Below are 23,943 nucleotides of genomic sequence, written 5' to 3'. Positions count from 1 at the left end.
GCATGAAAATCGTCAGGCATCGGAAAATAAACAGAAATCACGGCAACACATTCATTTTAACCGTCTGTACCCGACCCGCCAGTGACAGAGGGAGACCATCCCACCTTGCCAGATCAGCTTTCACACTCCCCACCAAACTAGAAATGTTGCACCTGCGGAGCCCTCCCCACTCCCGGGCAAACTGCACCCCCAGATACCTAAAGTGAGTCCCTGTCCTACAGAATGGCAGCCCCCCCCACCTCTGCTCCCACCCCCGGCCGAGACACCACAAAATACTCACTCTTGTCCAGATTTAGTTAGTACCCCGAGAAAGACCCAAACACTCAAAGCAGCTCCAAAATTCCCCCGATCGACACATTCGGTTCCGACACGTATAACAGCAAGTTACCGGCATGTAAGGACACCCTATGCTTTATCCACCCCCCGCACTATTCCTTTCTTAATGCAATGGCCAATGGCTCAATCGCGAGTGCAAACAGCAGGGGGAGGACAGGATACCCTGCCTAGTCCCACGGTGGAGAGAAAAGTATCTCGAGCTGATGTTTGTGCGGACACCACAATTGGCTCTTTATACAGTAGCTTTACCCAGTTCACAAACCTTGGTCTAATCCCAAACTGCTCCAGAACTGCCATAATCTCGTAATTAAAGGTGGAGAGCTCGATTCTCCACCGCACGATTTTATCATTTTTGATCTTGCCCCGTTGTGTGTTGTTGAACATGAAGGCTACCGACCGTTGGTCAGTGAGGAGAGTGAATCTCCTGCCGGCCAGGTAATGCCTCCAATGTCGCACAGCCTCAACGATAGCCTGGGCCTCCTTTTCGACGGATGAGTGCCGAATTTCGGAGGCATGGAGGGTGCGGGAAAAGAATGCCACGGGCCTGCCTGGTTGAGGGTGGCGGCAAGGACGACGTCCGATGCGTCGCTTTTTACTTGGAAAGGAAGTGTTTCATCTACAGCTTTGGTAATGTCAGCTCTGATCCGGGCGAAAGCCTGTTGGGCCTCGGCTGTCAGGGGGAAATGAGTGGACTGTATGAGTGGGCGGGCCTTGTCCGAATAGTTTGGGACCCACTGCGCATAATATGAGAAGAACCCCAGGCAATGTTTGAGGGCCTTGGGGCAGTGGGAGCTCCATGAGGGGGCACATGCGGTCGGGATCAGGCCCCAGAACTCCGTTCTGGACCATGTAGCCGAGGATGGCTAAGCGGTTTGTGCGAAACACACACTTCTGGGGCTGGTTTAGCACAGGGCTAAATCGCTGGCTTTGAAAGCAGACCAAGGCAGGCCAGCAGCACGGTTCAATTCCCGTACCAGCCTCCCCGAACAGGTCCTGCTGATCATGGCCGCAGATGGTCACATTGTCTAGGTACGGAAACGTGGCCCGCAAGCCGTACCGGTCAACCATTCGGTCCATCTCCCTTTGGAAGACCGAAACCCCATTGGTGACACCGAAGGGGACCCTAAGGAAGTGATATAGCCGGCCGGCTGCCTCGAAGGCGGTGTATGGCCGGTCCGATTTACGGATGGGGAGCTGGTGGTAAGCGGATTTCAGGTCCACCGTTGAGAAGACCCGGTACTGTGCAATCTGCTTAACCAATCGCCACACTACCAGAAGGATGTGGAGGCTTTAGAGAGGGTGCAGAAGAGATTTACCAGAATGTTGCCTGGTATGGAGGGCATTAGCTATGAGGAGCGGTTGAATAAACTCGGTTTGTTCTCACTGGAACGTAGGAGGTTGAGGGGAGACCTGATAGAGGTCTACAAAATTATGAGGGGCATAGACAGAGTGGATAGTCAGAGGCTTTTCCCCAGGGTAGAGGGGTCAATTACTAGGGGGCATAGGTTTAAGGTGAGAGGGGCAAGGTTTAGAGTAGGCGTACGAGGCAAGTTTTTTACGCAGAGGGTAGTGTGTGCCTGGAACTCGCTACCGGAGGAGGTGGTGGAAGCAGGGACGATAGTGACATTTAAGGGGCATCTTGACAAATACATGGATAGGATGGGAATAGAGGGATACGGACCCAGGAAGTGTAGAAGATTGTAGTTTAGTCGGGCAGCATGGTCGGCACGGGCTTGGAGGGGCGAAGGGCCTGTTCCTGTGCTGTACATTTCTTTGTTCTTTGTTCATGTCAGATATGCGTGGGAGGGGGTACGCGTCGAGCTGCATGTACCTGTTGATGGTCTGGCTGTAGTCCACGACCATTCGTTTTTTTCCCCCAGACTTAACCACTACCACTTGAGCTCTCCAGGGGCTGTTGCTGGCCTCGATGACGCCCTCCCGAAGCAACTGCTGGACCTCGGACCTGATGAAGGCCTTATCCTGGGTGCTGTACCGTCTGCTCCTGTTGGCGACGGGTTTGCAATCTGAAGTTAGATTGGCAAAGAGGGAAGGAGGCCGCGCACAATGAGGGTGGTAAGGGTCTGCCGAATTTAAGGGTCAGGCTCTGGAGGTTGCACTGGAAGTCCAGGCCGAGGATAAGTGCAGCGCAGAGGTTAGGGAGGACGTAAAAGCGAAAGCCGTGGAACTCTACGCCTTGGACTGTGAGTGTGACCGTGCAGTACCCCCAGATCGCTATCCGATGGGATCCGGAGGCCAGGGAGATACTTTGATTGGTGGGGTGTACCTTAAGGGAGCAGCGCCTTACCGTATTTGGGTGTACAAAGCTCTCGGTGCTCCCGAAGTCAATTAGGCAGGAGGTCACATGGCCGTTGACTTTCACGCTGGTGGATGCGTTGGTCAGATTATGTGGTCGGGACTGGTCGATTGCCATGGAGGCGAGCCGTGGTTGATCGTCGGGTAGTGAGGCGGCCCTGGAGTTGAGGTCCTGGAAAGCCGTTGGTATCCATGTGCCGCGGGGTGGACAACATGGCGGCGCCCATTGTCGGTGACCGGGGGGGTGGGGGCGACCGCGGCCGCTGAGCGGGCCTGGCACACCGCAGCGAAGTGGCCCTTCTTCCCGCAGGCCTTACAATGGGCAGCGCGGGACGGGCAGCATTGACGGGGGTGTTTTTGCTGGCCGCAAAAAGAGCATCGGGGCCCCCCGGAGATCACTGGCTGGCGTGTAGCGCAGGCGTATTGGGTGGGTAGCGCCCCCGTTAGGGTGGCTGCCTGTGGGGCCCATGAAGTGCAGGAGGAGTGGGCCGCGCGATTGGGGGCGTAGGACTGGACATTGCGCAGGGCGACTGTCATGGAGAGCGCTAGTGTTTTAGTCTCCGCGAGGTCGCGCGTGGCCCCTTCTAGGAGCCACTGCCTGATAACATCAGAACCAATCCCAGTTACAAAAGCGTCCCGTATAAGGAGATCTGAGTGCTCCTTAGCTGTAACGTCCTAGCAGTCACAGTCCCGAACTATTGGGATCAGGGCCCTCCAGAAGTCATCGATTGACTCACCAGGTAGTTGAGTACGCGTTGCGAGCTCGTGTCTGGCGAAGAGCGTGTTCGTCTTCTGTTCATAATTTTCTTTGAGTCGAGTCATGGCATCAGCGTAATTGGCGCATCCTGGATCAGCGGGAAGACTTTGTAGCTGAGTCTGGAGTACAATATTTGGATCTTCTGAGCCTCTGGAACAGGGGTCGGCGCCGTGTTGATATACGCTTCAAAACAAGCTAGCCAGTGCTGGAAGTCCTTTCTGGCGTCGCTTGTGTGTGCATCCAGCTGCAGGCGATCTGGTTTAATACAGAGGTCCATCTTCTGAGTTGAGGCATGATCAATTTGACTGGAGACGAAGTTGAATCCAAACTGAGGCTTTATTCGTATCAGATGTGTGGCATCCTACAGCAGCTGGCGAAATGGCTGCGAGCTGGAGGCCACGCATATTTATAACCCGCCTCCTGGGAGGAGGTAGCATGCAGGGGCCACAGGTGAACCTGTAGTGCAGGTTCTACCGTACAACCCCTAATGTCAGAACACAGTGGTTTATCACACAGGGCCTCAGCACGGAGCACACGGCTGAGGCCGCACATAGACCCCTTTCCTGCACTGAGAGACCCCATTGGAAAGGGTGCAGAGGAGATTTATCAGAATGTTGCCTGGTATGGAGGGAAGATCTTATGAGGGAAGGCTGAGGGACTTGAGGCTGTTTTCGTTAGAGAGAAGAAGGTTAAGAGGTGACTTAATTGAGGCATACAAAATGATCAGAGGATTGGATAGGGTAGACAGTGAGAGCCTTTTTCCTCGGATGGTGATGTCTAGCACGAGGGGACATAGCTTTAAATTGAGGGGAGATAGATATAGGACAGATGTCAGAGGTAAGTTCTTTACTCAGAGAGTAGTAAGGGCGTGGAATGCCCTGTCTGCAACAGTAGTAGACTCGCCAACACTAAGGGCATTCAAATGGTCATTGGGTAGACATATGGACGATAAGGGAATAGTGTAGATGGGCTTCAGAGTGGTTTCACAGGTCGGCGCAACATCAAGGGCTGAAGGGCCTGTACTGCGCTGTAATGTTCTATGTTCTATTCGCCAAAGCTCCTCAGTGCAGGAGAGATCGGGATCCCATTTTCAAATCAGGTCACGGGAGCGGGGTCCCCCGAAATTTATCGGCATGCCCAGAATTTATCGGGGCATTGCTTTCTGGGTGCAGCCTGCCCGTTAGATTGCGCCCATTGTGTTTCAGCTTGGTAAAATGATGTAACTATTGGGAGGAGCTTGCGTACCAGGGATTTTGCAGATAAAACAGGCATTTCAGTTGGTTCCTGGACTTGAGTTAGAGATCCTGCATTTCTCTGACAAGATTCAGATCTATTTCGTAAAACAGTCTCAAAAAACATCTCTCAAGCAAATATGCTTGAGTCTGCTAACTGTATTTCAAAGTGGATGTTGACCTGAAATAGTCCTGCTATTTGAGTGGAAGGAAAGATAGCAGTTAAGGGTGATTGTGTCACTGTATTGATTAGCATTGTTTAAGGGGTAATTGTAAGCTATTTTCTTTTGTGATGATAAAGATATTTTACTACCGTGTTAGTAATAAAGTTGTTTTTTATATGCCATATCCCTATTTTGTGTGAAAGGTCTCCTGGAGTGAAGTCTCCTTTCCTCACAGACTTACAAAATTAAAATCAAACGGTGGGGTTTCTGTCCAGTATTCTAGCGACCGTTAGGGTTGGTCTGGAACGGTAATAGTGTTGGAAAGCAGAACCGTGGTGTCAGCAACAATCACACCTGGCAGTCTACATGCCAAGTACTGGCCCTGCAACCTGCCCCAGTTTGTCTTAACCACCTTTCAACTCAAAAACCTAAGAGTACAGATTCACACCGACTAAATAAAATGTTTGCTGAAGGCTTTGCTGTGGAAAGAGGTTGTTCTGCTGGAATGTGTTGACAAGTTCTTATCCTGTACGCTGTACAGAGGGCTAAACATATAAAAAGCTGCTACAGTGGTGAAATGGCGTGATTGTGACTTGCTAATTAATGCATACTAGATCCAACTTTAGAGAAGAAATTGAATCAGTCCACCTTAAATTCTGCTGCAGTGGAACAGGTTTAGCTCAGCCACAAAAATATATATTGCATAATAGTGATCTTTGGAATTCTGCAGTGTGTCTGTTATGATGTGAAAATATACAGTCAAGTAATATTTGAACTGAAAACAGATGCAGTAAGTCAACTTGAATAATTTAACAACTGGCATAGGAAAATACCCATTGGACAAGTAGGCCAATTAATTTTTAATACAATTTCGCCTCTCGTGATATTGCTTACAGATGAAAAGAAAATGCAAAAGCATATTTCTACTTATCTAACTGTCTCTCGAATCCCAGGCTGCAGCATGTTATTCATTTTCTTGTCCATGTTTGTTAAACTCCTTGGGCGAAATTCTCCGGTATCGGCGCGATGTCCGCCGACCGGCGCCAAAAACGGCGCAAATCAGTGGGGCATCGCGCCGGCCCAAAGGTGCGGAATCCTCCGCATCTTGGGGGGGCCGAGCCCCAACCTTGAGGGGCTAGGCCCGCGCCGGACTAATTTCCGCCCTGCCAGCTGGCGGAAAAGGCCTTTGGTGCCCCGCCAGCTGGCGCGGAAATGACATCTCCGGGCGGCACATGTGCGGGAGCGTTAGCAGCCGCTCACGGCATCCCCGCGCATGCGCTGTGCAGGGAGTCTCTTCCGCCTCCGCCATGGTGGAGACCGTGGCGAAGGCGGAAGGAAAGGAGTACCCCCACGGCACAGGCCCGCCCGCGGATCGGTGGGCCCCGATCGCGGGCCAGGCCACCGTGGGGGCACCCCCCGGGGCCAGATCGCCCCGCGCCCCCCACCCAGGACCCCGGAGCCCGCCCGCGCCGCCTTGTCCCGCCGGTAAGGTAGGTGGTTCAATCCACGCCGGCGGGACAGGCATTCTAGCAGCGGGACTTCGGCCCATCCACGCCGGAGTATCGCGGGGGGGGGGGCGCCAATTGGCACGGCAGGGGGTCGGAGAATCTTGCCCCTTATCTCCCTCTCTTGTATAGATAGGAAATGATGAAACATTCAGCCCCTCAAGCCTGTACCCTCATTCAATTAGATCACAGCTGATCTAATTGCTTTGTCAAAGAGTCATCGGACTCGAAACGCTAGCTCTTTTCTCACCCTACCGATGCTGCCAGACCTGCTGAGATTTTCCAGCATTTTCTCTTTCGTGGCCTACCATAAAGCCCACTCTATCATTACCAACAAGCCTATGGATCAATCCTGGTGCTGTTTGTTACCTTTAGATTTGACTATTCCAATGCACTCCTGGCTGGTGACCCACATTTTATCCTCTAAACCAGAGGCATCCAAAATTCACCTTGTCCGTGTCTTAACTTGTACCAAATCCTGTTGCCCTATCACCTCTGAACCCACTGACCTACATGGGCTCTAGGCAGGCAACATCTCGATTTAAAAATTCTCATCCTCGTTTTCAAATCCCTGTATGGCCTCAGCCTTATTTCTGTAATGTCCCCCAGCCCCACAACTCTTCGAGATAACTGTGCTGCTCTGATGCTGGCCTCTTGAGCACCTTGATTTTAATCACACTACCATTAGTGGCCATGCCTTCAGTTGTCTAGTCTTCAGCAATACCCTCCTTACATCTCTCCACCTCTCGACTTACCTTTCCTCTTTTAAGACACTCTCTACAATCTCTCTCTTCCAACTGGCTTTGGGCCACCTGACCTATTATCTCCTCAAGTGAATCAATGTCAATTTTCTTTCATAATGCTCCTGTGAAGTACTTTTGAACATTTTATTATACTGAAGGTGCTAAATTAGGACTTTTGTTTTCCCATGGCTCATTTCTTGATTGTGGCAGATTTGCATTTTCAGAGGTGCATTTCGGCAGATTTGGGAGTAACCACCAGAGGTGCATTTAGGTACTGAGACCTAGAAAAGTGGGGGTAATTCTTCAAGGCCGCCAGCCCTGGCTGGGATTCTCACTCGCCCATTGAATCGGGTGAGGCCCAAAACGGGATTCTCACTGGGCATCAAACCCATCGCGAGTCTCCCAACCCACTCCCCCTGTTGAGATCAGGTTCTTGCCCAGAAACGGTGAGAATCTGATCAGAACTCATTAGCATCCATTTCAACGTCATTGGCAGGATTGAAATGGGATACTATGGCATCCCAAGATGCTCCCGCCCTCCCCCAGCTGGAAGTCCCATAGGTGCGAATCACTGCTAGTCCCTAAAAGTGGGGATCAGGTGCCAGGGGCACAGAGGGGGAGCAAGTGGGTGAGTACCCTCTCTACACTGACCTCCAGGGTGCTGAGGGGCATCTTCAATGACCTGTCAGGTGAAGGTGAAAGTCTTCCCCCTGTCGCCTTCAAAACTTTGGTGTCTCTTCCAGCATGCCAAGTTCAAAGATCTGTCAGATGACGGTAAAGATTTTCCCTTTGATGTGTTGCAAACTTTTGAAGCTCTTTTTCACATTTGATTTTATTTCCCTTTATCCTTTTCAAGCCTCTGGGCTTGCTGAAAATCCTAAAAGGTTTGAACCGCATTGTTTTCATTCAATTTCATGGTCCATTACCCTTTTAATAGCTTCTGATTGACACCTCCAGGCTATTTCAAAGAAGGGTTTTGTTTTGTTTGTTTCTATAGCTCTTCATGGTCCAGTAGGTTTTACAATCCTCTTGATTGACAGGTCCAGGCTATTTCAAAGGAGGGCTTTGCTTTTTGTTTGTTTTTATAGCTCTTTGTGGTCCATTACCTCTGAAGTGCTTCTTCTTTTGAGCAGGTATTGGTTCTAACAGCTGTTTTTTTTCATGGAGGTTTTTTCTTTGTTCTGAAGTGCTTCCTAGAAAGAGGTGTTGCTTCTAACCCCATTTAACTTTTGCTGGTGTTTCCTCTGTTCTGATGTCCTTCCTAGAATGAGTGCTGCCAGGCTGCCACTGCTGTGGGCAGAACCTGAAGAGGGGATCCTTAAGGGAGGGGAGCTTTGGCAAACCCATAGCGGGGTGTTGCACACAAGTGAGGGAGGGGAGAGGATTTGCCAGCGATGGGATGGGTATTGCCAGCGATGGGGGTGGTTCGTAGTGTTATTCTGAGATTGGGGCGCCCTTTAGAAAAGGCACCACGATCTCTGAGAATCCGGCCTAGCTGGCTTCTTTGGATCCCGTGCCGTGAATCACCCCTGGCTCCAAAAACATTTCTAAATGTGGATGGATTGTGATCTGGATTGCGCCGATCCACCCGGCAGGAATCGCATTTTGTTTCCTGCCAGAAACCACATTTGGAAATTTCTAGGGGGAATTCTGCTCAGTGAGCTAATAAAAGAAAAAGCAGCATTGCATTGCATGAGATTTTTGAGCACAGTTGGTTGGACGGCTGGTTTGTGATGCGGAGCAACGCCAACAGCGCGGGTTCAATTCTCGTGCTGGCTGAGGTTATTCATGAGGGCCCCGCCTTCTCAACCTCGCCCCTCGCCTGAGGTGTGGTGACCCTCAAATTAAACTACTACCAGTCAGCTCTCTCTGAAAAAGGGGAGAGCAGCCTATTGCCCCTGAGGACTATGGCGACTTTCACTTTCACCGTTCAATTTTCAGTAAATAGGATTGGAAATAAATGTTTTCTATTTTCATTTCAATGACTAGCTCTGCAGATGTACTGGAAATTATTTTAATTCTACAGAGAGATCACATGTTTAACATCTATTGTTAATAAAAGCTGCTTGCTCCATCTGGTGGACAAAATACATAAATATCTTTGGTTTACGCTACAAAATTTCACACTACAATATTTAAGATACACACTGCAATTATTCAAATATTTAGCAGAATATTTTTTATACCATCAATTAATGTGCTGCATCATTTTTTTTCGACCAAGTTTATGAGAACTAATTTGATAAATGTATAACCAGGCGCTTAGCTGATTTTCACAGGAATGTAAATAGTGACATGGAGTTACAAATCAAATTCATTAAAGATTTACTGACTACTGGGAAAACAGAAAAATCATAGAAACTACAAAAATTCTAATATAAATTTATTTATAAAAACATTTGTCATAACAATCATGCTAGCAGATGAATCAAAGAAAACTTAAAGAGTAGTTCATTGAAAATAATTTTAAAAACAAATTCTTACCTCCTTTATCTATTGTATAGGTCTTAAAAGCCAAGTTCGAGTTAACATGTTTTAAGAAATTGAGTACTGTTTCAGGAGGGCGTTGACTCCACTGTTTGCGGGGACCCTTCTTATGGGTTTTCACGCAATTACCTAATAAATTCGAAAATGTAAGTATCACCAAATAAATGAGAACTTTCCTGGTTTAAAAAAAAAAATCACTTTGCAAAATGTCTAACACATGGAAAATAAAAGTTACCACTGTTCAAGTCCTCAACAGCCATGTCAGATGTCAGTTTTGCATTTTCAAGTATATTTAACACTGTATCTGGAGGAAATTCATTCCATTGCTTTCGACTGAGGAAGTTGGAGGCTTTGCCACTTGGGATTATCACATGCTCCCCCTTTGGTGTTGCTGGTAATTAAATAAATAAACAGAGTAACAAATTGTCACAGAGAAACCGCACAAGAGCAAAACTTGAAAAGAAAAGGTTATTTAGTTCACCAGGCTTGATAATTACACAAACTGTGTACAATCTTGTTCTATCATGGATTCTAATCTTATTCGTTTAAACTCGAGAGAAAGGGCAGCGTAAATGCTCCTTGTGGTAGCCAACCTGCATACACAGAATCAGTTCAGCTCGCCTCTATTCAGATATGTCCAATAATTCATTGCGTTACATTTCTAGCATTATAAAAGTCACAATAATAGATAGCCAGCAACTGGAAAATAAGGATGACAGGATGACAAGAGTTGAGGCCGAGAGGAGATCAGCCATGATCGTATTGTATGAGTGAGCGAGCTAGTGGGGTTGAATTGCCTACTCCTGCTGCCAGTTCTTATGTAAAAGCACTGAAGCCCAAGTATACCATGTAATCTACTTTCAATTATGAGAAGAAGTTTATGAATTACAACAAAATAATGTAACATATTCATGTCAGAGTTAGCATCAGGATGAGAAGAGTAAAAGCTTTCTCGTTCATGAATGTTGCCGGTACCAAAATGATTTGTCACATGTGGAAATATTGAGTAAGATTCTCCGGTCTTACAGCCGCGTGTTTCTTGGCTGTGCACCGTACTCTGGCAGCAGGATTCTCTCTTCCTGCTGCTTGTCAATGGGATTTTCCCATTGAAGGCACCCCACGCCGCCGGGAAACCCACCGTAGCAGGTGCACCGCCAGCAGGAAAAGAGAATCCCAATGGCTGGAGAATTCCGGCCATGATATTGGAAATAGTGGCAGCCCTTTCACTTCAAAGAACTACTTTACCTTCCATTTGAGAAGCTGTTTCTTCTAATGTTTTTTCAGCTAGGCTCTTGGCAATGCTTTCTCCTTCTGCTGGATTCCACTTTCTAAGACCTGCTGCTGATGCCTCTGCAGTTTTCTTAAAAAAGTAATCTCGCATCACACACAGAAAAAGGAAAGGGAAAAATATAACAAACAAAAACTCCAACACAAATAAAAACAAACAAGAAATCAATTGTTCCTGTAGACTTGAAGTACTGGAGTGTAATAATGTTATTACTTCTTTATAGATTGGGTACCATACTGGTCTCAGTACATATTTGCCACCTAATTTACAGTGTTTCAGCACAGATTCCAAAATCAAGTGGCATAAATCACTTCTGGTGTTACCCATCTCTTCTGATATTTTAGCAGCATTGCCCTGGTATGGAAGCAATTAGACGTGGCATCATATGGCAGAATGTGGAGCTGGGGGGGACGGGGACGGGGGGACGGGGACGGGGGGGACGGGGACGGGGACGGGGAGGGGGGGGGGGGGGGGGGCACGACCCTGCCTATTAGAACATAAAGCTCCCCTATTCACTTATCAGAGTGAAACCTACTCTCACTCTCTGTCAGTAAACTCAGTGATAAGTAAATCAAAGGGTGTGAACTGGGCAAGTTCAAACTGCACATAACAGGCAGTCTGATTTGCTACAGTGGTTCTCCAGGTTTTACAAGAAACCGCAGCGATACTGACCACAATAAATATCATTTTGCCGTTATTAATTCCGCAGTAATAAGCATTCAATGTTTCTGAATCATGGAGATGCTTATAACAATGGCATAAGGAAAGTTAATCCATTTGATGGATTTGGATCGATATTGTGGTGTGAAGAATAAACACACCTAAGCAATAATTTAAAATGGAGTTGATCAGAGAATGTCCTATAGTATCTCATGATGCACTATAGTTGTATGAAGAATAAGCACACCCAAGCAATGATATCGAATGGAGTTGATCAGAGAATGTCCTATAGTATCTCATGATGCATGACAATCTATGTTATTCAACAGATTAGTATATCAAATGCTATTTTTTTAATACAACTAAGGATCTCAACTGAGATCAAAAGGTATGAACAATGTAGTTTTTCTTCTTCATTGTTTTTCCTACTCCAAAAATGTCTCCACCCAAAAATGTCTCTTCCCAAAAGCTGGAAATGACCCTCCAGTACTTCAAACAAATGGCAATTCTTGAGGTGCAGGTCCAAACGGTGAACATCAAGAGGTTAGTCAAATGGGGGCATAAATCCACCACCAACTCAACACAAACCCACACTTTCTCACAGGGGTCACACAATAATACTTAGGAGAGGAAATCGCAGCCACAATGAAATTCTAACATCCGCTGTTCTAACATTTATATGCAATATGTACCTTGCATGTTGTAGCATTAAATATTAGAGCATAATTACATGGGGTTCATACAAACCATGCATTCACTTCCACCTGCGCCGGAGGAGACATCTTCACATTTACTTGGTACACTGGCTGAAATGGATTGAAATTTGAAAACTTGCATGTGGATTAATTTGGCAACTTGTTCAGTAGAATATTGTGCAGCATAATTTCCCAATAGTTATTGCATAAAATTGTTTAATACCTTTCTGAATTGTCCTGGGTTTACCTTGTGCTGTTTTCTTCCTTTTGGTTGTTACGTCACAAAACTCCTTCTTTACCATCTAGAAAAATAGATCAAACATAACGATAAAAAAATGGCAAGAGCTGATGAGGTAAGAAGAAAACAGTTCAAAGGTGGAACACTGTGGGTAAATTCCCAAACACTGGAAAATGTACAGGTCTGTCTGCATCTAAAAAGAGTAAGATATTTCATGAATATATCTTCATTTAAAAACCAGGGGATTTACTTCTCACCTCAGGCGATAAAAACTTGCTAATAAGCTTTGAAAAGCAATTCCGAGCAAGAATTGTGCTGACAGAAGGGCGGTCCTTTGGATTTCTTTTGAACATCTGTTTTATGACATACTGCAGTTCATAGGAGTACTGTCTTGGAATTGGAGTGTAGGACCCGTTGCAGATTTTTAGGATGAGATTCTTCCAACTATTGGATTGGAACTGGCAAAATAGAGAGAGAAAAAAATTGAAAGCGTTTATTTTCAAAGTAAAGAAAAAGATATATTTACTCTTTCACAACAAACTGTTTGATACTGATAGTCTGGACGCAGGGAGTGACGTCAGTAGATTTCCGAGCATGCACGCACCGGTGCAAATGAGCTGATCACCATCTTGTGTTGGCAGGAGGCACAGTGATAGATAGAAGTCATTTTTTAAAAAAAAGTATTTTTATTAAGGTTTTGCAGAACTTTTCATAATAAAACAGTAGTATAGTAACAATAATAACAAAACATTAACATAGTGCAAAAAGAGAATAGAGAATATACAATAACAATTAAATAGACATTACCCTACGCAATTCAGTCTTCCCACACCATCCCAATGAAGCACCCCCCCCCCCCCCCCCCCCTGCCCCACGGATTGCTGCTGCTGCTGACATTTAAAGATTTAGCTATATGGCTAGATGACATATCGTTTCTGACCTTTTCCTTTGGCCTCTCCACATCACAAACCATCTCCTGAGATTCTGTATTTGAAGACAATCTATACAGAGCTAAATTGAAAGAGGTTCTGCTTTTTTTAAAAATCTCCACCAGCTACCCTTACTTCCATTTACTTCTCTGTTACCTCTAGACTCAACTATCTCAATGCACTCCCGGCTGCCCTTCTAAACTTTACTCTCCGTAAACCTGAATTCATCCAAATCTCTGCTGCGCCTGTCTTAACTTGCACCAGGTCCCATTCTCTTCTCACCTCTGTGATCACTGACCTACATTGCTACCCCCCCCCCCCCCCCCCCCCCCGACAGGCAACATCTTGATTTTAAAATTCTCATACTGGTTTTCAATTCCCTCCACAGCCTCACCCCCTCTCTTTCTGTCATCTCCTCCAGCCCTGTTGTGTTATGCTTTTTCATGTAGCATGAGCTGCTTTCTTGGTGTATGCTCTGACAAAGGAAGGTTCAGACTTGGAGATAGGTTTAACACATTTATTGAACAGTTAACAATTCTCCTACTTGAGTTCGATTCTCCTGATAATTTTGCTATAGTAACTCAGTCTAACTAACCAGTCTGCTCTAAGCCATGCGGTGGGTGTGATGCTTCCGATCTGCCCCTGCTGCTCTCTGAGTGTCGCCTGTGGAAAAGAGAAAGAGCATGTGTGCCCTGTCCTTTTATATGGGTTGCCCCCTTGTGGTAGTGTCACCTCTGGGTGTCTTGACTGCCCATTGATCGTGTCCTATTCTATGTGTTCATTAGCTGTATGTCTGCATGTCATGATGTCTCTGCCACAACTCTCCGTGAAATCTGCGCTCCTCTAATTCTGGTCTCCTGTGCACCCCCAATTTTAACTGCACCACCATCGCTGGTCGTGCCTTCAATTGCCCAGGGTCCAGGTTCTCTCTCTCTACCTCACTTCCCTCTTTTAAGAAGCTCCTTACAAACTGCCTCTTTGCCTAAGCTTTTGCTCTTCTGACCTTCCATCTCCTGATGTAGCTGAGTACCATACTCCGTTTTATACTGCTTTCGTAAATGCTTTGGGATGTTTAATTACATTGAAAGTGCTATATAAGTTGTCGTAATTGTGGAGGGCCTATTACTCTAAATTAAATTGTTAGGAGGGCGGCATGCAGCACAGTGGTTAGCACTGGGACTGTGGCGCTGAGGACCTGGGTTTGAATCCCGGCCCTGGGTCACTGTCCGTGTGGAGTTTGCACATTCTCCCCGTGTCTGCGTGGGTTTCACCCCACAACCCAAAGATGTGCTGGTTAGGTGGATTGGCCATATTTTTTTATTAAACAGTAAAAAATATATACAAGGCCAAACAGTACAAACACTAATTTTGTGTTGGAGAAACAGGGTACCCTCCCCTCAGTAACAATGTACGGGGAGGGGGGGGTGGATACTCTGATTATTGAAACAGTTCACAACACGTTTCTACACAAAACAAATGGTACAAGCGCTAAACTTTGTGCTGAAGAGACCAGATACCCTTGCCTCTGTACCAACAGAAGGGAAAGAAAGGGGCGGGGAGAGAGAGGAGGAAGGTGGTGGGGAGGGAGCAGTTGGGGTGTTGATGGAGGGGGGGCCCAATAGACCACTGCCTGAACTATCTACGGAGACAGAAAAATAAAAGAACCTTCAATTATGATGTGCCAGATTTCGGGAGTCTTCCAGAGGGGATGAGGGGCGACACAGTGTCAGGCACGGGTCAGCCCCACACCCCGCTACAGAGCGTCTCGTGCACCCTGTGCTCCCGACAATGGGCGGCTGACAGCCTTCGGACAGACGCCCTCCGGGCCTGAATCCTCCACCACACTGAGTGCTGCGGGCGATACAGGCCCACCACCCAACCCAGGGGCTGCCTTGATCCCGTCACCGGGATCATCGACAGACGGGATCTCCTCAGGCTCCTCCCGGGTCCCTGTGCCAGCGGGAGGTGGTGGTGCAGATGCCTGCTCCGCCCCCATCGCCTGGCCACTGGAAGGCCCCGAAAATAACTCCTGAAACAGGTCCGGGATGGTGGCAGAGGTGGCCGGAGGAAGCGATTGGGACAGAGGATCTTCCAAACTAAAACCTGCTAAGAACCTAAGAAGCAGGGGGTTATCGCTGACCCCCTGCCCTGAGAAATTGAACAAGTCCAGGGTGCTAAATTGTGCTGGGTGGAATGGGCCCTCTCGGGTCCCGTCCGACCCCGAAGCACCCTGCTCGGGGGACAGCAGCAGCTGCTGGGATTTGCTCACTATCCCCCGCCTCTTTTCTTTCGGGGACTGGGCATGACATCTATGTAAAAGAACCTGGATTGACGCCGTTTGCGGGGGAGAGGGTCACACACCGGGGAGACCTCTATCACTGGAGGCCCTCCAGGCTGACTCCTTGTCCCTCAATGCTTCTCTCCAGAATTTGTGGCTGGGATAGAGCACCCTCTGCTTCGAGATCGTGAACCTCACAACCGCCACCCAGAGGGGCCCGCGCAGAAGTGTCACTGGGCCTGGCATCCGATGGCGAAATGTCACCGGGCTGAGGGTGTTGCTGGGTGATGGTGGGGTGAAGCTTAATGGCTGCACCCGTGTCAGTAGCCAGGGACACTGGGTCAGTCAGGGTCAGAGGGTCAGAAGGATCCAAACCTGACCGCTGGCTAATCGCCCTGTTGGTCTTTCTCTCAGCCTTCCGGCCACGCGGTTGTCCCCTCACCTCCACGCCAGTGGAAGTAGAGGGGAAGGTGGCATCATCAGCGGCAGTGTTAGAGATAGGGCAATTTTTTCTAATTTGTCCCTCCTTCTTGCAGACCTGGCACCGCACGCCACCCGCGGACCAGAAGATGCGGTAGGTTTTGTCCCCAAAAGGGATTGGCCATGCTAAATTGCCGCTTAATTGGACAAGAAAAATAATTGGCTACTCTAAATTTAAAAAATAAATAAATAAATTGTTACTTACAGGATGCCGTAGGGTGCAGAGTTCATACAAGACACATCCCAAGGCCCAAATATCACTGAAAAAATAGGAATGGTAGATTGACTTCATTCAGTTAAAAGTTCAATTGTAAATCAATTGCAAACAAATAAAACAAATAAACTTCATGAACTGTAGGTAGGTAGAAAGTAGACAGCAATGCTAGTTTCTACCTTCACTGGTTGAGTAATTCTTATCTACAAAATTCTATCTTCCTTACAATAGCTGTTGTAAGAAAGATGCTATCGGTGACTGCGCGTGTGTTAAATACCTTGCCCCATTTCCTTCCCTGAAGCTACTAATTCTTGCTGGAGGGGGTTACGGTTATAGAGATAGCAATCAGCAATCACCCAGCCCCCCAATCAATAAGAGGTCTAAATAGTGAGTGTTGTTAGGATCTCTGTTTATAGCGAGAATTCCAGTCAAGGACAATCGTGTCCTTAACCACCATCCACACGTGCTTCTTCCAACAAGAGTCACTGGCTAATCAGCTCATCACCAAGACTCCTATTGTGGATGCGACGCAGCAGAAGATGGTGACTTAATCCAGTTATCGCAACTGGTTAAGTAGAATACTACCTCAATAACGAAACACATATAGCCAGTTATCAGTTGCAAACATATTCATCATCTTGCACAACAATGCTACTTTTAACGAGTTGCAAACTAATGGCAGTTGCAGAAAAAAACAGAGATAGAAATTGTACCATTGGAAGATGTACCTTGCCTGAGCTGAATTTGGGCAACAACTGCAGGCTGGTTTTGTACATTCCCATTTCCCTTGGATCTCTCAAGACTAACAATAAATTTGAGCCCATGTCCCCATGGTTAATGACAAGTGTAATAACCCACGATGCGATCCTGTCTCCAGAATTAGGTCTCCACGTGTTAAACAGAATCCAATTTTTTGCTACATAATCTCCATGCATTGAAAAAGTAGTGACTGGAGTTTCTGCTGTGCTTTGTGTGTCCCATGATATTCCACCCATTGAAGTGTTGTGCCTAAAACGCGAGTTAAGGAATGGAAAAGCAAAAACAGTCCAATCAGCATATGTACTCATTAACAGCAAAAGATTTTCATGAAATTAAATGAATTAGTTTGGTCGCTTGCACCTGTCTCTTGCTGGTTAAAAATAGGAATTTAAAAGACAAAATCGATCCTGATGCAGGAAGTGTGACATCATGTGACAGAACAATACAATGCAGAAGAGGCCCTTCGGCCCATCGAGTCTGCACCAATGGGTGAAAGACATGCCCTCCACACAGCATCCGTTACCGATTTGTCACCTCTTTTGCGATTAGGTTTGTACCTTTTGTTATTGTAAGGCTTATTCTCCCAAATTTCTGGAGATACGTAGTAAGGCGTTCCTACATAGGTGTGAGCAAAAGCCATGGGACTGTAGACAGGAAAGAAAACATAACATCAGCAAGAAGAAAAATATTTTTGAAAACGTATCATAGAGCACGTTGTGACTCTGAAGTGTACTATTTACTAGGTTATTCGGGTTTTTCAAATACAAATTCATGATGAAATGCATCAAGCAAACAAAAATCATGGAATCCCTGATAGCCTTACCTGTTCAGTAGATGTGCAGATCCAAAATCTCCCAGTTTCACCACTCCATTCTTAGTGAGGAATATGTTCTGTCATTTAAAATCAGACAATAAAGATTAATTGTATGTAGACTGTGTACCAATATGTTGTCAAACTCCATAAGTTACCCTCTAACATGCACACTGTAGCAATAATTCACTTAATCTGTTGTTATTTTTTTTACAATATATTTTTATGGGAATTTTCAAGTTTATACAAATATCACAGAACAAAACAGTAGTCATTGCAAGCGATGGAACAATCAAGACAGGATGAGTTAGGAACAATATCCACACAGGGTCTCTTCAGGGATACAAGATCTGTCTGCACCATAAAATCCCTATAGTGAAGGAGGCCACTCAGCCCATTGAGTCTGCACTAACCCCCTCTGAAAGAGCATCCTACCTAGGTCCACTCCCCTGCCCTATCCCCGTAACCCCATAACCCCACCGAACCTACACATCTTTGGACACTAAGGGGCAATGTATCATGGCTACTCTTGAAAGACCCGAACGTATAGGATGATCTGTGCTCAACCAGCATCTACACAGCAGGAACTATGTCCAACAGCTCCCCTCCTCACCCAATAACCCAAGAGAAGTGAAGTTAATTGTAACAAACTAATTGTTACAGGTATCTATCAAGCAGGAAATATGGACCATTGTTGTTTATATTGCTCAGTGCTTGATTGGAAATCCAGTGAACCACGGTGTGGAAATCGATCATTCTTTTTACACCTATTCATGTAATTTTGACTGAAGCTGCAGATTTCTGGCTCTTGTATTCACTTAAAACGCTGATTTTGTTTTACACGCCTACAGATTTTACGGTATAATTGGGCAGCACGGTAGCACAGCGCCAGGGTCCCGCGTTGAGTCCTGGCTTAGGTCACTGTCTTTGTGGAGTCTGCACGTTCTCCCTGTGTCTGCGTGGGTTTCCTCCGGGTGCTTCAATTTCCTCCCACAAGACCTGAAAGCCGTGCTTCTGAGGTAAATGGGACATTCTGATTTCTCCCTCTGTGTACCCGAACAGGCGCCAGAATGTGGCGACTGGGGGATTATCACAGTAATTTCATTGCAGTGTTAATGTAAGCCTACTTGTGACACAAATAAAGATTATTATTATTATTAAACCAATCCACCTAACATGCAATTCTTAGGACTGTGGGAAGAAACCAGACCACCTGGAGGAAACCCATGCAGACACGGGGAGAAACTGCAAACCCCACACAGACAGTCATTCAAGGCTGGAATTGAACCCAGGTCTCTGTCGCTGTCAGGCAGCACTGCGAACCACTGAGCCACCGTGCCAGCCTAATACAGGATAGTCAACAATACAGAGATACATTATGTCCATCATGTCAAAAGAAAACAAACGGAAAAAAAATCACAAAAACTCCAGTACTAAGGGAGAATTACATTTGTACCCCACAACACAATTCAACCCTCATCCAGGTCCAGGACAAAACAAACAATCATTATATGACAAAAGTATGTAGAGAGGACCAGCCGCCACAAGTCCAAGTAAATCTCAGAGCTCAGATTCAGGATCTCCCATAGAAAATGATGAAAAGAGTAGAGAGTAAAGACAATGATCTACCAGATTCCACCCACCAATCCAAAGTCCAGGGGAATAGGCCATCAGTCCAACAAAGACACCCTCAAGGGGAACGACAGGATAGCCATGAGGTCCAAGGTTTAAGTAAGGATAACCTCCAACCCCAGTCAAAGAAGGGGAACCCCGTCTCAGGAAAGAGGGCACCGTTCGGGCACCCCTGGAGGGGGAGGGGGCCTGGGAGGGAGAGCTGGCCATCTCCACCTGAATCAGGGAACGCACCCCAATAACCAGGAATATCCATGGTCACCACAAAATAAGCAGCCTACGTAGACCTACTCCCCAACAGCCAGAACATTGGGACTCGCCATGTTCACATGCACCAAAATGAAAATTCACCTCAAGTAGCTTGAGGGAAAAACAAGAACAAAGTGAGGGACATGATGGAAAAATCATCTCTGGGGTCTCTCAGAAGAAAGACAGACAGTAAAGAGAAAGAGTAAAAATCATTAGAACTAGTTGTTAATATAACAAGGCTTCCCGAGCAACTGCCCAATGCACTAGATGACTAGCAGACACTCCCTTAGTTCCAGTCGTGATGAAAACTGCTTAAGAGGGAGACCAGTCTAGCAGAAAAGACAAACTCGACCTGAAGGAAGAGTTGAACAAAACCTAATCCTCACCAGGATAACATGCAGTCTGAAACAAAAACATAAAATACTGCGCAACCTCAGCAGGTCTGTGGAGAGAGAAGGGAGCTAACATTTTGAGTCTGGATGACTCTTTGCCAAAGCTGAGGAGAACTGGAAAATTTACACTGCTGTGGAGGAGGGAGGGTGGTGCGTGGAACAGGATACAAGGCCAGCGATAGGTGGAGATGCACAAAATGGACAGAAAGATAAAGAGAATGTGAATCGGGGTGATTGGGGCTAAGGGGTGCTGATATTGGCACAATAAGAGATTAGAATGTGTTAATGGCAGTGTGTCAAAGGACAACTAGGAACAGGGAACAGAAGGCCCAAGTGGGGTGGGGGGAGGGGGGGGACAATGGTGAGGGAAAAACAAATCGATGGAAGAAATGTAAATAAATTGATAGAAATAAAAATGGGATGAAGGTGGAGGAGGGTGTTCACAGTCGGAACTTGTTGAACTCAATGTTAAGGCTGTGAAAGCGAGTTTTGGTAAACACTTCGGCAAGCGCCAAGTCCGCCTGGGCTCAAAAAGGATAAAAGCACAGATGCTCAAAATCAAAGAAGAAAAAAGCTCAAAACTGAGCAGTGCGGAGAATTGGCGCCATTGGCGCCGCCGTGGTTGGCGCGGCGCCGGACACGGGCCGCTCTACGCGCCTGGCACACCGATTCTCTGGCCAGGATGGGCCGATCGGCCGTCAGAAAAGAGCCAAGTCTCGCCGCCGCCGTTCTAACCTGCTCTGGGCGGCGGGACCAAACATTTCTCAGGACATAGCATAAGCCATGTAAACCAGGAAAAAGACAAAAATGAAATGTGCACAAGGATGAGAAGGGAGATTAAAAGATGAGCAGAGCCATAACTCTCGAAACGCCGCCGCTTCCACGCTCACACCACACGTCTGCCTGGTGCTATTCTTTAAAATAGTGAGTGTACCTGGGGAACTTGTCATACCTGGAGAACAAGTTGATCACTACCCTTTCCTAGATCCACCTGATAAATTTGCAATACAATTCCAGTGATGTGCATTACTCTAAGAGCAAATCTACATTGTTCTAAATTGGTTACAATGATTGTTGTTTGAGATCACAAATACATAATGAAAAAGTCACAGTGTTGGTTCTTTAGTGATGCTGATTGAGAAACACCACGGGCTGGATTCTCCACTCCCGCGCCGAAGTGCCCACGCCATCGTGAACGCCGTCGAGGTTCACGACTGCGCGAAACGGCACCTATCCCGACCGATTCAGGGCCCGATAATGGGCTAGGAGCGGGGCCGCGTCATTTACACGCGCCAGGCCTTGTCACCGCGTAAAGGCGGCACCGCATACATGACGCGGCTAGCGCCGCATAACTGGCATCACCCGCGCATGCGCGGGTTGGCCGGCGCCTGCGCGGGTTGGCCGGCGCCAACCCACGCATGCGTGGTTGCCGTCCTCTCCGAGTCCGCCCGCAAGAAGATGTCAGACGGATCTTGCGGGGCTGCGGAAGAAAGGAGGTCCTCCTTCAGAGAGGACGGCCCGACGATCGTTGGGCACCGATCGCGGGCCAGGCCCCATTTGAGGCCTCCCCCATTGCGGGATCCCCCCCCCCCCAGCGTTCCCACGATGTTCCCGCCAGCAGCGACCAGGTGTGGACGGCGCCGGGGGGAACCCGCCGTTTTGGCCTGGCCGCTCGGCCCATCCGGGCCTGAGGATATCAGGGGTGCCGGAGAATCGCCATTTTAGGTGTCTCGGACGATTCTCCGGCCTGCGCCGCACGGAACTCGACGGGGCCGTTCTCGCAGCTTGGGAGAATCGCGGGAGAGCTTCGGACCGGCGTCGCGGGAAAATTCGGCGACCCAGGCGATTCTCCCAACCGGCACGGGAGTGGAGAATCCCGCCCCACAACTCCTATTCAAATAACATCTCATGATTTTTAGTATCCGCCTCTTCAGGCAGTCAAAATCTCAAGCGGACACTAAAGATCCTGAGGACAGCACCTCTAGCAATGCAGCATTACTGCACTAGAACAGGAATGTGTGCTCAAGTCCTGGCATGGGACTCAAAGCCACAGTATTTGGACAGGGAGGAAACAATGCTACCAGCAGCTCCAAGTCGACACATGCTAAATGACCACACATTTCTTATTCTGCAGGTGCCTTCACAAGGTGGGCAAGAGCAGTGAAGTTTGTCTGTAGGCAGATTTGGCTGACCAAGAAGCAGATTACCGTAGTTGGGACCAGAAAGGAGCAGATTTGGGGTTGAATGTGGGTGCAAAGGCTGCTGTGGAGATGCTGTGCTGCAGTCTTGGTCTTTTGCTAAGATCAAGCCCGAGATCAGGTGCAAGGCCTGTTCTTGTCAGCTTGGATCCAGTAAGTCTTTTTTGTGGGGCCATGAATTGAGTTCAATTTGAATTGGTTTTTGGAGCAAGCAAGGAGATGGTTTAGGGGCTTGCCCCGCTCACTCTGCTCATTGGCTTTGTAACACCGAGAAAGGAATTTTAAAAAATTTAAAAGCTGTAGCTGCAGAACCCAGCATAGATACAGCACTCAAAGTGAGCATAGATAAGCAAAGTGGAGGTTGAACCTGGGAATGGAACAAAGGCCAGGTAGGGCGAGCAGAATTTAAGAAGTGCTGTATTAATGCAATGGTGATCTGATTAACAATCAGGGTATGAAAACAGATTGAAGCTTTTCCCCAAAACTATTTGAATTCTGCATGGTATTAAGTGGTTAGTGTGAACCAATTAGAGACTGGTTTGAAGATTACCAATGTGATTATTAATAAATAAATTGTGTATGCATGACACAGCAATAAGGTAATTATTCTGTAATGACTGTCCTGGGACAGGGCTAATGGGATCATAACACAGCATACTGAAAAAAACATGGCAAATGCACAATTTCATAAGAACAAACTGGCCAGTGAATTGAATAGTAATCCCCCTGTCAATTCAAGTGAGGATAGCAAGCTAGCTCAGCAGAGATCAAGGGTCAAAATCTGTGACCTTTCGGGATGATGTAGCCTGATTTTTAAAAACTGGGGTGATCCAAACGTAATCACTGAGGGTGTATTATCCATTCAGATTTCTTCCTGTAACTTTAAAAATCATTTTGATATCCACAAAATGTCATAAATTTATGTCTGAAGGTATTACTAATGCAAAACAAATAAAATACTTTATTCACATCAGAGGCTAGAAATTACTGTTGAACTCATGAATTCTGTCTGTTATTTTAATAGAGGCAGTTACCTAAAGTAGGTTAACACCTCTATTAAGAAAGTTGACAGGAGAATTATACACCTAGTTTAACAATACTGATAAATAAATAAGAAATAATACTGTTGTTTCGAACTAATATCAATTTCAGATTTCAAAGTACAGAATTTGCATCATAAAGTCAAACTTCATTAACCCATTAGATGAGCTAGAATTCTAATATTAGTCTAACAATTATTTTAATAATTTTTGTTCTCCATAAAAAGGAATACTTGCCTTGGATTTGATGTCTCGGTGTAGAACTCGTTTGTCATGTATGTGCTTCATTCCAAGACAAATTTGTACAAATAGGTTCAGCACCTAATAGAATCAAATGGACAAAATCATTCCCCTGATGTCAGTATAACAGTGCAATCAGACTATAGGTTCATGAAAGGACGAGACACACTGATGAAGATCGGACAGTGGATGTGGTGTATATGGATTTCAGTAAGGCATTTGATAAGGTTCCCCATGGTAGGCTCATTCAGAAAGTTAGGGGGCATGGGATACAGGGAAAGTTGGTTGTCTGGATACAGAATT

At 46.7% G+C, this 23,943-nt stretch overlaps 1 protein-coding gene across 8 annotated transcripts in view; it reads right to left on the bottom strand.

The window, feature by feature from the left end:
* Window positions 1-23,943, bottom strand: part of nek3 (NIMA related kinase 3) — a 55,009-nt gene that overhangs the window by 5,770 nt on the left and 25,296 nt on the right. The window contains exons 5-14 of one of the 8 annotated variants that reach the window (XM_072477084.1): window positions 23,638-23,721; window positions 17,902-17,969; window positions 17,636-17,722; window positions 16,311-16,365; window positions 12,676-12,876; window positions 12,404-12,482; window positions 12,233-12,315; window positions 10,783-10,897; window positions 9,773-9,928; window positions 9,535-9,666 (exon numbers count right to left, since the gene is read on the bottom strand). In XM_072477084.1, coding sequence (XP_072333185.1) covers window positions 9,535-9,666; window positions 9,773-9,928; window positions 10,783-10,897; window positions 12,233-12,315; window positions 12,404-12,482; window positions 12,676-12,876; window positions 16,311-16,365; window positions 17,636-17,722; window positions 17,902-17,969; window positions 23,638-23,721 — 1,060 coding nt within the window. Of the gene's footprint in view, window positions 1-9,534; window positions 9,667-9,772; window positions 9,929-10,782; window positions 10,912-12,232; window positions 12,316-12,403; window positions 12,483-12,675; window positions 12,877-16,310; window positions 16,366-17,635; window positions 17,723-17,901; window positions 17,970-23,637; window positions 23,724-23,943 lie in introns of all 8 variants that reach the window. The other 7 variants (XM_072477085.1, XM_072477088.1, XM_072477087.1 and 4 more) reach the window with 7 other exon arrangements.

Source organism: Scyliorhinus torazame, chromosome 15 (genome assembly GCF_047496885.1).
Source record: "Scyliorhinus torazame isolate Kashiwa2021f chromosome 15, sScyTor2.1, whole genome shotgun sequence".
Lineage (NCBI taxonomy): Eukaryota > Metazoa > Chordata > Chondrichthyes > Carcharhiniformes > Scyliorhinidae > Scyliorhinus > Scyliorhinus torazame.
Note: the sequence above shows the minus strand (reverse complement) of the source record. Positions and strands in the feature narration are given on the sequence as shown.